Source organism: Euleptes europaea, chromosome 10 (assembly GCF_029931775.1).
Source record: "Euleptes europaea isolate rEulEur1 chromosome 10, rEulEur1.hap1, whole genome shotgun sequence".
NCBI lineage: Eukaryota > Metazoa > Chordata > Lepidosauria > Squamata > Sphaerodactylidae > Euleptes > Euleptes europaea.
In genome coordinates, this window is record NC_079321.1 from 376,530 (window position 1) to 391,378 (window position 14,849).

Here is a 14,849-nt window from a genome sequence, read left to right on the forward strand (position 1 = left end):
TATCACCACGTGGACTGTCAAAACAGCTGTCAAAACAGTTGTCAAAAAAGTTGTCAAAACAGCTTTCTGACAAAAGGGATGGATGGATGTCCCCAGTCCCCCCCCCCCCCGCCGTGGCCTTAATGGAGTCCTTCACCTTTGGGCTGACGTCATGTAGGCCAAAGGGCTGAAGAAGTGCCTTTCCATGTTGGAATTCTGTAGGGACAGGAACCCCACAGGTTTGACCGGACGCCCTGCATTGATCCTTTTCTAGTTGGAGAGGCTTTCTTCTCTTATGCCCCCCAATGCCCCCCCCCCGAGCATTTCACAGTTCGTATTATGACAGAGTTTAGTAGGGGTGGGAGAAAACATTGAAGTCCGTCTGTGGCATCACTTATGTTGAGAGCAGCACTCAACTGAGCATCTCCTCTGACATTTTTTTTGGGGGGGGGGTCAGTTATCCAGTGGAAGATGGCCACATAGGTCAAAGGAAAACGCGTCTGTCACATGGCACAGTGGGGCAAAAGCAAAGTGGCACAGTGGGGCAAAAGCAAAGAAAGGCAAGCATCCTTTTCGGTGAAAGTCAGCATCGTTCCTTTCTCTCTGGTGGCTTCCTAGAACTCGGAGAAGCTCGAAGCCCCACCCGCCACCCCCCCACCCAAAAAAGAACACAAACACATCCTTGCAGGACACACGAATAAAACCAGATTATCATCGCTTTTTCTCAGAAAACACTTGAGATATTTTGCTTTCCGGTTCAAGATTGCAATATTAACCCCCAGGGAGGGGGGGAAAAGATGCATGTCATTGACAGCTTGACACATAGTAATAAGCTGTCATCTTCCCTTGAGTAATGTGTGATCATTGCCGAATTCCTCTTGTTTTCTGGGCTGTATATTAGTGCTTGTTTTCCCCGAAGGACAGCACACAAAACAAAAATGCTTTCTGTGAACGGGTGCAGCAGCAACTAACCAGCCATCAACTAGATTTGGTGGTATCAGTATGAATAATGATTTTAAAATAGTGGGTTAAGAAATGAATGCAAAATAAAGGCAAGAAATATGTGTGGTTCGTTTTACTCACTTTAGTCCTTGAGCGAGACTAAAATTATTTTCAGCTTCTCCTCTAGAAGTTGTTCCAGTCAAAGGAGTTCGTTCCAGACAGTTATTTGTCTGACAGTGGGGAGAGTTAAGGGAACACGTGCTTAAGTCTCACCCACTGAAACATATAAAAGTATTTAATTTTGATTGACACGCGCCAGACCCCTCACCCTATTGATTAGTACTTTGAAGTTGTCACAAAAAAACCACCAGTGATGTGAAAGATAAATCTGGCCTAGCACTTTAAAACTATGGAAATAAGGAACACGCGAATCAGGCACATTTAATTTCATATTCCCTCTTGGCATCATTTCCCTCTTTTCCCCCCCTCCATTTGCCTCCAAGTAATTTTCTTTACTTGGGTCAGAAATTATTTCTGGTGATGCATCTGGAGGCAAAAAGCAGAACCGTACCATCCTGAGTCACTCTCCGTGACTTTCATACAGATTTATGCATTTTAAAGGGTTTTGTTGGGTCTTGTCACTGAGCAGAATGGGGTGATCTTGAGCTTCCATTCTCGCTAGGTAGTGGTGCACAGAGCCCCAGGTAACGCTCCCTTCTTTCTTTGCAGCTGGGCAGCTAGCTGGGAACTCTTCAGTGGAGATGTATCGCCAAGTGCTGCTGTCCGGCTGCCGCTGTGTGGAGCTGGACTGCTGGAAAGGCCGAACGGCTGAAGAAGAGCCGGTCATCACACACGGGTTCACCATGACAACTGAAATATCATTTAAGGTACATTTGTCGGGTATTGCCAAAATTGTTACATGGCAAAATAGAGTGGCAAAGCAAAACACATGAAGCTGCCTTCTACTGAATGAGACCCTTGGTCCATCAAAGTCAGTACTCAGGCAGAGGTCTATTCACGTCACCTACTTGCCTAGTCCCTTTAACTGGAGATGCCAGGGATTGAACCTGGGACCTTGTGCATGCCAAGCAGATGCTCTACCACTGAGCCACTGCCCCTGAGATGTGCCACTTGATTGGCAAGGGGACATGAGTGAGACGAAGAAACTTGTCCAAAAGTACCAGATGGTGCTTGCTCGAGGATCAAGCTGGAAGGCTTCACTGGCGCCTTAAAGCAAACGTACAGTATTGGGAAGCACGAACAATATCCAGTGCCAGAGTCCCGGATAGCCCCTGACCTGGATAGCCCCAGGCTACCCTGATCTTGTCGGCTCTCTAGAAGCTAAGCAGGGCTAGTCCTGGTTAGTATTTGGATGGGCCACCTCCAAGGAATACCAGGGTCGTGACATGGAGGCAGGCAATGACAAACCACCTCCCAATGTCTCTTGCCTTGAGACCCATGACAGGGTTGCCATAAGTAAGCTGTGACTTGACGGCACACACAGACACAAAAACTGTTATTTGGGGAGGGGCCATGGCTCAGTGTTAGATCATCTGCTTGGCATGCAGAAGGTCCCAGGTTCAATTCCCAGCATCTCCAGTTAAAAGGGACTAGGCAGGTAGGTGATGGGAAAGGTCCTTGTCTGCCTGAGACCCTGGAGAGCCGCTGCCGGTCTGAGTAGACAATAGTAACTTTGATGGACCCCAAGGGTCTGAGTCAGCATAAGGCAGCTTCATGTGTTCATGTGTGTTCAGAGTCACACCCTTCCAAGCCCGTTGGCAACAATTAACTTAGAAGGAGGCCAACCCCACTTGGGATCGCACTGTTGGCCACCCAGCCACACACAGGGTGTTACATATTTATTTAGGCCGTGTTATCTGTCTGGGAGGGGGTATGTGGGTGTCATGTGCTGTTTTCAAAGAAGCAAGGCCTGTCTGTGGAAAGATGAGACAGCACAGAGAGATGTGGAAATTGGCGGGTGGTGGTGGTGGTGGGTGGGTTCCAGGACTTTCCAAGTCAGGCTGCCATGACTAAGTTCCTCACCTTGCACACTCAACACAGCGCGGCCCCATGAGACTAACAGTGCTGACACTCATACACACTACCTACACACTCTCTCTTACACACACTTCCCAGGACAGCAAGGAACAGCAACACATACACCCACCTCTATTACCTCTGGTGTCTCCCCACCCCAATAGATGGGGAGACATGTAGCACCCTGGGATCAGCAGCTGAGGTATTCTCCTTGTTTCAAGGTACAGGAATAAGGTCTACAAGACATTGCAGGAAATGTTTACTTGCTGGGAACACATAGAATTTGCAGCTGGAAGGACGTGACTGGGGGGCTCAGGGTTACGCGCACTGGGCAACAATTAGCAGGTAGAATACCAAGCGGCAAGTCCAATCTGTACAGAAGTGTAGCGGCTGCTATTTAGGCAGGCTGCATATTTAATATTTCCCTTAACTTTTATCTGTCTTCAGTACCAGCAGTGTGTTCAGGCAAAGGAAAGATATAGAGATTCTCGAAAACAGGGTAGAGGTGAATCTAAGTGATGGCTTTATGGAAAAGATGATAAAATGAGTTCAAGTGAAAAACAAGGAAGCGGTTTCAAATTTTCTCCCAGAGATTTATCAGATGTCTTCCTCTATGTTATGATAGTACGGCTGCTTAAACAAGGAATAGTTAAATTACGTGTGCAAATACAGTGCTGGTCAAGTGAGTGACAATTTTCTTTCTTTTTTGCCAACTTCAGCAAGTATCTGATCAAGGTCATTCATGTGTGGGAGCTTTCCCTTCACCACAGCATCTCCAAGGGCGTTTTTGTTAACTGTATGACGAAGTGTACGGTGTGGTATCCAGCACTGCAAGATTTGCACCCTCATTATAGAGAGATGTTCTGTGGGAGAAATTTGGCAAAATGTGCACGTATCTCATTTTTTACTTCTGTGCTTCTCTAGTCTTAACTTTTTCACGAGAATAGCCGAAGTCCTGAGACAGTGTGGCAGGAACACTTGCAGCAAAATGCGTAGCTCACAAATCCCCTTAACTTGCTTTATCGCAGTCTTTCAGACTTACTTCCTTTCTGGTAATTACAGCTGATAATGATGTGTGTCAACGTTTGTTTCCTGAGAGTTATTTATATAGGATGTACGTGAATCGTATTTTTTAATCTGGTGAGAAGGCACGCTTCTCGGCTTCATTTTCCTTCTCACACACTGAAACGAGGTTGTATAGTTTACACAACGGCTACATTTCTCAGTTGATACAACTGTGTTTGGAGAAATCTCCCTCTCCGTTTTATTTACCTCAAGGTGCCCGTTTTAAACCTTCACAGCTGTGAAAGCCATCTTAAATGGGTCATATCATTACGTGGCTCTGGGGGTAGTCTGAATTAAAGTTTTTGTACAGTTGGCATGCGCTGCCTCGACAGTTGCAACCATTCCTCAGAGCTGGAAAGTGGTGACAGCTGGAGACAGAAAGTATTGAGACCCTGGATGTCGACCTGCAACTTTGGGACCTGTGGATAACGTCAGGTTATTCTAACTGAGATTGTAAGGCTACGGAGGATGCCGCCATGAATGTCACTTTAAAAATATGGTTGTCGCTGTGTTTCAGCTTGATGACACATACTGACTAGTAAAGCAGGAAGCGATCCTCAAATAACATGTCGGAGGGAGGGTGAATCCATTTTGAATTCTCACTAGCCGTCGAGGGCAGAGTCGTGAATCCGGGCACGCTTGGACCGCCGCTGCCCGTGTATGTGATCAGAATTTGGGGGTAGACTGCCATCTTTCCTGACTCAGATTCAAGTATGTGAAGACAGAACGAAGACATTTTCACCACGTTACCATTTGGCTTACCTGAATTTGTTTTCTTACCTTTTGACTTCGAGCAATCTGGAAAGTTGTCGTTTTTCTAAACCTATGATGTTGCCTTGTAAAATATTAGTTAATAACTGGAGGAATTTGGTCTGGACAAGTGCACTTAATGTTGCGTGTTCAAATAGTTTTCCTGTCAAACTCTGGATATATATGTACCTTGACCTTTTTCTCCCTTCCTTGACTGGAGAGAATAGCTAACAGTGGGAATTGAATTAATACTAGTTTACCTCACTCTGTTAGCCTGTGTTTGGTGCTGAGCCGCCTGTTTTGACGCCTCCTGCTTTGTGTTTATTTTTATCTCACTAGCTTCAAATGTTTTAATTTTGATCCTTTTGATGATTTGCAACTCTATGGATGAAGCAAAATCTGGAGAATACCTGTGGACGTCCTTTTTCCTTGGTTTCTGCACAGGTGGATTAATAATTGTACAAAGGATGTTTTGAAGGTCTCTCCCCTGGCAAGAAATTGTGTGTGTTAAATACGTGTCCTCCTGCTCTTAAGCAGCGATCAGATGGTAACAGCTTTATAATAGGAAAGACATATTTTGAACATAGAAGCAAAATTATACAAGCATCCAATTATAAAGTCTTGTATGACATAATTATTTTTCCATTCTGTGGTATCATTATTCCTTATTGTATTTGTGTCACACCTTTTACCCAGGGAGCTCCCAAGGTGTTTTTGTTTGTTTGTTTGTTTGTTTTTTAATAGGAAAGAAAAACTGTAAAAACAGACACGGAGAGTACACATTTTCCTATCTGTATGGAACCCATTTGAAATTCCCCACACATTTCCAGTATAGATGTGCCATCACGGCATGACAGAGAGATGCTGCTGCCAGGTTCCCAGTTGTGAACAGGTTAATAATATCCACAGCCAGCCTGCCATGAAGAACAGAATGACTCCCCCCCCCTCACCTTGTGTGGCAGCAGATGCTGAGGCATAGATCCTTGAGCGCTTCCCATTTCCCCTAAGCAATGAGAATTCCCTCAGGGTGTGCTGTGTGTGGCTCCTCTTCATTTGACTGAAAGAACAGTGCGAAGAGAGTGGCTTTGCCAAATTCTCTTTCCTCAGGGGATGCACGGTGGGCATATATCGGAAGCAATGCACTCCTACAAGTAGGCAGCACTACTGCTTGCCTGCATTGGTCTCTGAGAGCGCAGCTGGCACAACTGCACACATACACACACATACGTAGCACAGAAGCATGAAATGTCAGTGAACTCCAGCTGGGAATTTGCCCCTCGCATCCTTTTGCTGTCAGTCTCCTGCGCTCCAAATTCAAACTGCAAACTAAGCCTGGGTACCAGACCCCAACCCAGTTGAAGAAAAATGCCCAACTGTGGTTGAGAACCACTGCATTGGTCAAGTCAACTCCCTGACTTCCTATCTGGTAACTGTCTGGTCAAAAACAGTTCAGAGTAACCTGGACAGCCCATGCTGGAGGGGATGGGATTATTTTTCCTTTACATAAACCAGAGCCTGCTCTTGGTGAAGCATAAATGCAGCCTTTTGAAAAGTCTCCAGACTTTGAACCTCACTTGACTCTCTATAATCTTCTGTTACTTGCAGGGGTTTCCATAGATCAGACAACAGCTTGGAATGTATGAAAAGAGTAGAAGGTTGTTGTTTTTTTAATAAAAAAGAAATCTCTCTTTTTGTTATGTGGAAGAAAAAGAACATAAAATAAGAGCAAAAGCCGGCAGACTACCCATGGCAGTTTTAACTGTGCAGAACAACCCATGAAAGGCATAGCTTTCGGCATACAGGCCTGCCCTGCAGAGGCGAGCTGGTTGGTTGTTCTCCCACAGTAAGACATAACCATGGAATGAGTGAACATCCGAGTGTGTCTGAAGACGAGAAACACAAAGCACACCCCATCTGATTGTGTTTCTGAAAAGCTGTCAAGCTGCATTTAAGACATTGTTTTTATTTTACTTGAAGTTTTATATCCTGCCTTTCAGCTCCCTAGAACTTGCACGGTGGACCACAAATGAAAACTCCATTAAAGCGGGTGTCAATCAAACCAATCCAGTGAGCGGCAGTTACAGCTGTATGAATGCAGGTTGCTCAGTGAAAACCGTGGGCCAAATGAAGTGGTTCTCTCGTGGCCCCTAAATGCCAACTAAGAAGTGTCTCTAAATGCCAAATGGGTGTCTCTAAGATGAAAGTTCTGCAAGCAAAGTTCTAGAAGGTTCCATCTTGGATTGTGAGCTGCTTGAACTCCTGACAGTTGTGGGGCCACCTAGAGAACATCCTCCTTGGATAAATTGATGGGAGAAGGCCATCCTTCGGAATGATAGAAATGTTCTTTAAGGAAAGAAATGTTATTTAAGGAAAGAACATTTGTGCTCTTTAAGCAAAATGAATTTTCAGTGACTATTTTGATTTTCTTTCTGTTCATTTCCTAGGAAGTAATAGAAGCTATTGCTGAATGTGCATTTAAGACATCGCCTTTCCCCATCCTCCTTTCATTTGAAAATCACGTTGATTCGTAAGTAAACGAAGTATTTCCATAAATTTCAAGAAATATCTTCATAATGTGGCATATTTTAATATATTTTATTATATGATATTGATAAAAACAGAACATAAAAAAACAGCGCTGAGATTACTACAGATGAGATAGAAGGTCTCATGCCAAAAATCTCCTTTGAAAACAACATAGTGAACACTATAATAGGAATCATATCATTACTTGGAGAAAATAAATTCAAAAGTAAATACAAGAATAAACAATATATAAATAAATTGTACAAGTCACCTGACTATTTCGGGCGGTTTAAGTAAATCATTATGATATAATAATATATTTCTACTATAGAATCAATGAACTAATATTACTTTGCAATAATTCAGCTTGAAATTAACTGCAATATTTGGAAAAGTCAAACAATAAAGATAAAAACATTATGAACGATTCAGTACTTTCATATCAAGACATTTTGCTTCTCTCTAATACCACAATATGTGGTGTCTTGTTGATGGTTTATTCAAGGCAGGTGTGTTCTGTGGAAGCCTTGAAGGCAACACGTCAGAGGTTAGGGCTACATCTGTGGCTCTGAAAGACAGGCTGTGTCTACCTGTGTGAAGATGCTGGTTTGCAGGCAAAGAAAAATGTCAGCTGGGGGCAGGGGGGGCATGCGAGGGTTGTGCTTGGCCGGACACGCTCCAAGCAGCTAAGCCCCCGCGGTGCTGCCACAGTCTCAGGGATTTGCCTTGGACTCGGTGGTTGGACAGGTCTGGGGGATCAAGTGACGACAGTCATCAGCCATCCCAGTTACTTTCCGCCACCCCACTGCCAGTGCCTCAGCTGCTTGGGCTGAGATCTGGCGCTGAGTGCCAAGCAGAATGGGCCTGTTATGTGCCTTGGTCTGCTCGTGTGCTGGGGGGGGGCATCCTGCCCCTGACATACTTTGAAACGAATAGTGGAAATAGTTTGCACACACGTTAGATTCATTCCAGGGCTTTTGTTGTCAGGCAGAGCGTATGTGTTCAAACCAGGACTCCCTTCACCTTTTAGAATAGGTGTGCCTTAATTCTAAGTAAGTCACAGTCAGTAGTATAAAAGCATCATGACTGACAGGCTAAAATCAAAATGCATGTTTTGGAAGGATGCTCTTGGCACTGAGTAATCCTCCATTGGGAGTTATGTCCTTCTGTGCGGGGGGCGGGGAAGCTTGCCAAAAACCTATTTGTGAAAAGAAATTAAGTGGAAAAGAAATGCGCTCAGCAGTTCATTCAATTACCTTTAGCTGTTTTGTAAACCTATGATTAAAAGGTCTGGAGACAGGGAGCCAACCCAAATGCTGCAAAGTTACACTTCTTCCAGTTAAATTAATTTGTCATGTTTGATAATAGCACACCCTGTCAAATGAAACTTTTTGTTTTCCACCCACAAGTCAGAAACCATCTCCTCCAGGAGCCTTTCTGCTGGCACTTGACGTTCACGGTCTTATTTGATCTGCAACAAACAAAGCAATACAGTTTTATAATTCACTGTCAGCCAAAAATTATATTTCATGTGACAGCCCTCCCCCACATACAATATTGTTCTGCAAGGATGTGACATTAAAATGCATATACGTTTAAAATTATATTTTCAATAAGTACAGTTGCTCCATGAAAACAAGCACAGATGAGTTTTCATTTATCTCTCTTGCAGTCCAACAGCAGTTGCAGGTAGCCTCAAGGATGTAGGGAACTTGTTATCTCATTGGTTTGTTCTATATTTTCCTCCAGGACAGATTGCCCAGGGATCCTGGAGGGTTTTTGCTGCCATCTTCTGGGCATGGAGTAGGGGGTCACTGGAGGTGTGTGTGTGGGGGGAGGGGGGATAGTTGTGAATTTCCTGCATTGTGCAGGGGGTAGGACTAGATGACCCTGGTGGTGCCAACTCTGTGATTCTATGATTCTGTAGTATCTCCCTACTGTAGACCACTCTGACCTGGATGGCCCACGCTAGCCTGATCTCATCAGAAGCTAAGCAGGGTTGGCCTTGGCCCTGGCTAGTATTTGGATGAGGGACCTCCAAGGAAATCCAGGGTCGCGACGCAGAGGCAGGCAATGGTGAACCACCTCTGCTCATCTCTTGCCCTTGACGACAGGTGCCCCCATCACCACTCTTGACCAGGATAGCAAGCTATAGTAGAGAATTCTGAAAGCTAAAACAGGGATTGAAAACCTTCCTATGAAATGAAGAATGCTGGAGTGGTATCTCTATAAGAAGTTCTCTTTTGTCAGTCTCTTTTCATCAGCATGAAGCTGTGACATTCGCTGTCCCTCCTCGGCATCTGGGATGACTTCTCTGTGGTCGAGGGGTGTGTGTGTTGCTTTTTTTGTTCTGTTTGCTGCCTCAAATGGCCAAGGACCTTTATTGTGCTATTTAATGTAAAATCTCTGTGATGAGAGCTGTCACAGAAGTCGGAATAATAGCATAATGACTCCAGATCACAGAGAACAATTTGCAGTGATAGGATCAGAAAATTATACCTCTTCATCGAGTTAAAGGATATTAGCTTTTCCATTATTTGCACTTCAGGTATTATGAATAAGCCTCATTTAATTCTATACTTTCTCCTTCTTACTAGTCCTAAACAGCAGGCAAAAATGGCAGAATATTGCAGATTAATATTTGGCAACACTTTGCTGATGGAGCCGCTGGAAAAATACCAAGTAAGTTTGTTTGTCTCATCAAATAAAATAAAAAAGTATGTCAAAATGCAACTTTGAGCTTTCCACTACTTTTCGTATGCCGTCTCCAACATCATTTAAAAAAAACCTTTTTAATGTCCTTTGGGGGCATTTTTAATTGCTGTAGAGAGCAATTGTTTAAAACAAATGAAATAGAATAAGTAGAAACTGCACTTTCATACTGCAATTTGTAATACAGCCACCTTGACCCTTGGTTTGGTTTTTCTGCTTGTTGCACACCTTTCCCAAAAACGATAGCCAATTTCATATGGGGCAGGAACAGAGATATAAAGTTTCCAGAAACTTTGAAGCCGTGGAAGAAAATAGAAATTTTGGGGAAAGTTGAACTATATGCAGTACTTACTGCCCTTTCAAACCTTTCCTCCACATGAAGCCAGCTGGGTGACCTTGGGCTAGTCACACTCTCTCAGCCCCACCTACCTCACAGGGTGTCTATTGTGGGGAGGGGAAGGGAAGGTGATTGTGAGCCGGTTTGAGTCTCCCTTAAGTGGTAGAGAAAGTCAGCATATAAAAACCCACTCTTCTTCTTCTAAATGAATTTTCCTGCTTGAACAATATTAAATGCATTATTTATAACTTACTTAGCATATGAAATATTATGAAATTTAAAAGGCATAAATGTCTTAGTTTTCTACAAGCAAAATTGCAAATGTACCCAGTACTTGAGAGAATACTGGAAGCTGACGGGGACCCTCCGCCACCTTAGCCAAATGGACCTCTGCTTTTTTGCTATCTGAAAAGTAGCAGGGAAAGAAAAACAGGAAACACAAACTTCTTGGTAAATAAAACTATATTTTTTGGTCAGAAAAAGGGGCACATTGAGGATCAATAATATCTGCACAGCTGGGAAGTCGTTCCAGCTAGATGCTGTCTTCTTCCTTCTGTGGCTACTGGTTAGAGAGAGCTCAGTTCTCAGTGAAACTTCCTGAGTATTCCTTAGGGACTTTGATGCAGCTTCTGATCTCCCCCCCCCCCCTTCCAGTCCAACAAGTTAGGGCAGAAAGCTACTTGATACCCAATCTATGGGTCTATGTGTCACACTGGTTGGAGGGAGAGGTGAAAAGGTCAACCACAAGGGAAGAGTCAGGTCAAAAAGGACCACAGAAGGCATGCAACGGTAGAGAAGCAATGAAAGTTCTGCGTGCTGCCCTCTGGAAGATTAGGTATCCTTCTAGGTATAGGAATGCGTCTTCTGTTTAAAATCTGTCTGTGTCCACAGCATGTCCTCCTTGTCTTTAAAAGCATTACACTCATTCTAAAAGAGGAAATATTTCTTAGGAGTTGGGTTTTTTTTTCCAGTACTTCCAAAATTTCCAGTCTTTCCATCAAGAAATTATAGTCATGTTGTCCTTTATTGGCATAAAATCACTATACATACGGTACCATGTAAAAATATAAATATTGAGATATAACCTTACAAAATGGTTAAAAGACACTTGTATAAGATAGTGTTGTGAGTTAATATATCCATCTATTTAACTAATTTGCGGCGTTCTTAGTAGTTCATTACGAATTTCTGAATAGAAACTACAATAAAATAAAACATGGACAACTGTTTCAACACAATCAATCAGGAAATTGAAAAAAGGACTTGGGGAGAAAAAAGAAAGTACTGGGGGTTTTGTTCCGAATTTTTCCTTTCTTTTCTAGGCCTTCACATCTCTAGGCAGGAAGGGATAACCGCTGTATGTTTTGATTACGATGTGAATGTGACACCCTAGACGAAAGCAGCTTATCAGAAACCTCTTAGGTCTGTAGCACCAAGTCTAGCAAGTAATGCAGCGTCTATCTGAAGATGCTCTGGTGAGAAGACCCTTTCCCCCATCCAGTCAACTGCACATAACCCAAAAGGAAAATGCGAGAATAATCGTGTCAACAATTGTGTTCTTGCACTATAGAAGGCTTCCATGTATAGAACATGTACAAAAATAAATCACATACTGGTCAAGTGTCCTGTGACCATGTGTTGCTACAAATCCATATAGTAGCCAGCCAGCGTGGTGTAGTGGTTAGAGTGTTAGACTAGGATTTGGGAGATCTGGGTTTGAATCCCCACTTTACCATGCTGGGTGATATTGGGCCATTCATGCACACACTCAGCCTAACCTACTTCACAGGGCTGTTTTGAGGATAAAGGGAAGAAGTAGAGAATGTTGTCAACCACTTTGAGTCTCCGTTGGAGAGAAAAGTGGGGTATAAATTAAGTAAAATATTGTCAACAGTTTTAAAAGTATCTCATCACAGTCACAATGTGCAAAGTGGTGAGGGCAACTGCCTGGTAAGATCGCAGGGGCTCGAGATGTGTCCTGGCTAGTTAACATCTCATTGGAAGAAGGCAAAACTTGTAACTGTTGCTCAAAAATCCCGAATTCAGGCAGTTAAGGGAGAATTGGTAATGTTATCCTGAGCAGATGTACCCAAAATACTGGCCGGCATCCAACCCTATATGCACAGAAAGCAGATAGAGTTTTCCAGTATTCCTCTCCACTCCTGAAAACTGTTCTGACCCCTGGAAAGCACCCACATGGAGGGGGGCTAGAGTAAGGGGAAAGAATGGGCCCGTTTCCTCAGTTAAGCCGCACTTGCAGGAAAGGAAGGGGAGGGGTTTCTCCCCCTTATCCTTCCCCACTGGCCCCTCCAGCCCATGGGGCAATGCACAGTTCCTGCAATGGTGAGAATAAACACTCTGGGGCCAGAAGGGGGGCACGAACAGGCAAGGGTACTGGGCGGGGGGACTCCATGTTCTGGGCACGGATGTTTGGATACAAGATTCTCTAAGTTGGCTCAGGGGACTTCCTTGAACTCAAGAAACAAAGAGTGCAGGCACCACCAGCTTTAAGTAAAAGACGGCACAGGGATAAACCACCTGGCGGAGCCCCTCTGTCCTCCCACCTAGATCAGTGGGCTGGCTGAGGAAGGGGGGCAGGGCCGCATGGAGACATGCCCTCAGGGCCTCAAGAGAGGAGCACAGATAAACCCAAGAGGACTGTGTCACTTGCCGGCATCAAAATGTATCATCGCTGCATGGGTATGGGTGACTTTGAACAAGTTGGGCTATTAAAAGAAGGGGTGCTAATATGGGGGGGGGGGAGAATGCAAATATGGTTCCCCACGCTTTCTTTACTGCCGGTGTCCTTTATTTCACCAGCTTGAACGTGGCGTCCCCCTTCCAAGTCCAGCTGAACTGATGTACAAAATCCTGGTGAAGAATAAAAAAAAGTCCCAGAAGTCTGCAGACGGGAGTGGCAAGAAGAAGCTCTCGGAGCAGGCTCCCAATGCCTGCAGCGATGCCTCAAGTGGCTTTGAGCCCTCCTCCCCTGGAGCAGGTAAAAGTCTGCATAGTGAGCCCCAAAGGCACAAGCAGGGGGGACCTTCGAGGACTTGCAGGGGAGCATCTCATTCCCACCTCCCTCATTATTCCCTCTTTCCCTTCCCTGAAAGCCCCATAGCCTCTCCCCTTTTCCTGCTTCCTTCTGATCTTCCCATCAAAGCCAACCAAGCAGGGCCCAGTTGCGCAGTGGGGAACCCACAAGGACTTGCGGGGGCTCCTCCCAACTCTCATTCCCCTCCTGACGCTTGTTTCCTCTTTTCCGCCTCCTGGCAGCTCCATCACCTTCTCCCTACTTCCTTCTATTCCTATGTGTTACATAAACATCTTGCAACCTCTGGTGCAGTGCACCAGTTTCGGGGTTTAGCCTGCAGACCATGCAGGGTGGAGCCCTGATAAGGCAACCCTGCAAGTTCTCAGGGTTGGCAAGCAGGTAGAGTCTGGTGAGCATGTGTGTGCCCCTGTGTTTATAAATTATGTGCTTTTAAATTCGTTGAGTTGGATGGAACTCGCAAGTACTGAGGAGAGCAACGTCTGAGAGGGTCTTTGCTGCTTATCCCGGCACCCGCTTCCCCAGTCTGTTCTTGAGGGGCCAGGAAACTGGAAGGTGGGTGGCCCTTGGTGGAAGGTGGCGCCCCGAAGGGGAAATTGTCCCCGTCCCCGCTTCTTACACAAGTGGTGGGAATAGCTCAGCCACCGTTTGAGAGGACGTGACCCTCTGTCAGTATCTTGGACCAACTTAAAGGCCAGGTCGCCACTCCTGGTGGCTGGGCCAGCCGCTGACGTCCTCTCGAGCTGGGCACTGTGGGCATCTCTTTGGGCACGGGTGGCCACCATCTGGACGGTAGAAAGTCGCTCTGGTTGACAGGCAGTGGTGTGGTGGAAAAGTGTGCATGTGCTTCCGCCCGCCTGGAGCCCCTTGCAAGGGGTCTGAATGAAATCAGTGCCATCTGTCAGTAAGGTTTCGGTGTTATGGAACATGTACGTAAAACGTAGTGTTATGTAGTAACATGTATACTTTCGTACTACACCCAGGCAAGATGTAATGTCCAAAAGAGAGCTTTTATAATGAAGTGGAGGATATGTGTGGGTTGAATCCAGCCCGCTTGGTTGCTCACTCTTGGCCCATTCATCTTACAGCCCCCTGCCTCCCCCCACCCCCCGTAGCCTTTTGTCCAGGCTGGTGGTCCAAGAGGACTTCCTCCTCCTCCTCCTCCTCCCTTTTGAACCAGTGGGAAAACTGGCTGGAACCAACCCTCTGTGTGTTAACACTTGAAAACTTTTTCTTTTTGGTCTTTGGGGCATATCTCAGGACAGATTTTTGGATGTATCTTGCTTTAAAATTTGGCAGGGCTAGAAAACATCGTCTTTGATGGCAGGATTTGGCTGCCTTCCCTGGTGCAGGAACAATCCCTGGAGCAAATCCTCACTGTTTTCTGTTCAATATTGCTCCACCTGCGGCTGAACCTCCGCATCTTTGCGAGAGAATGAGGCAGACCCC

At 45.1% G+C, this 14,849-nt stretch overlaps 1 protein-coding gene across 1 annotated transcript in view; it reads left to right on the top strand.

Moving 5' to 3' along the window:
• The window catches only part of PLCB1 (phospholipase C beta 1), a 195,759-nt gene that overhangs the window by 68,245 nt on the left and 112,665 nt on the right, over positions 1 to 14,849 (top strand). Inside the window, exons 8-11 of the mRNA XM_056856453.1 lie at positions 1,651 to 1,808; positions 7,218 to 7,300; positions 9,897 to 9,981; positions 13,169 to 13,346. Of these exons, the coding sequence (XP_056712431.1) occupies positions 1,651 to 1,808; positions 7,218 to 7,300; positions 9,897 to 9,981; positions 13,169 to 13,346 (504 nt within the window). The remainder of the gene's footprint in view (positions 1 to 1,650; positions 1,809 to 7,217; positions 7,301 to 9,896; positions 9,982 to 13,168; positions 13,347 to 14,849) is intronic.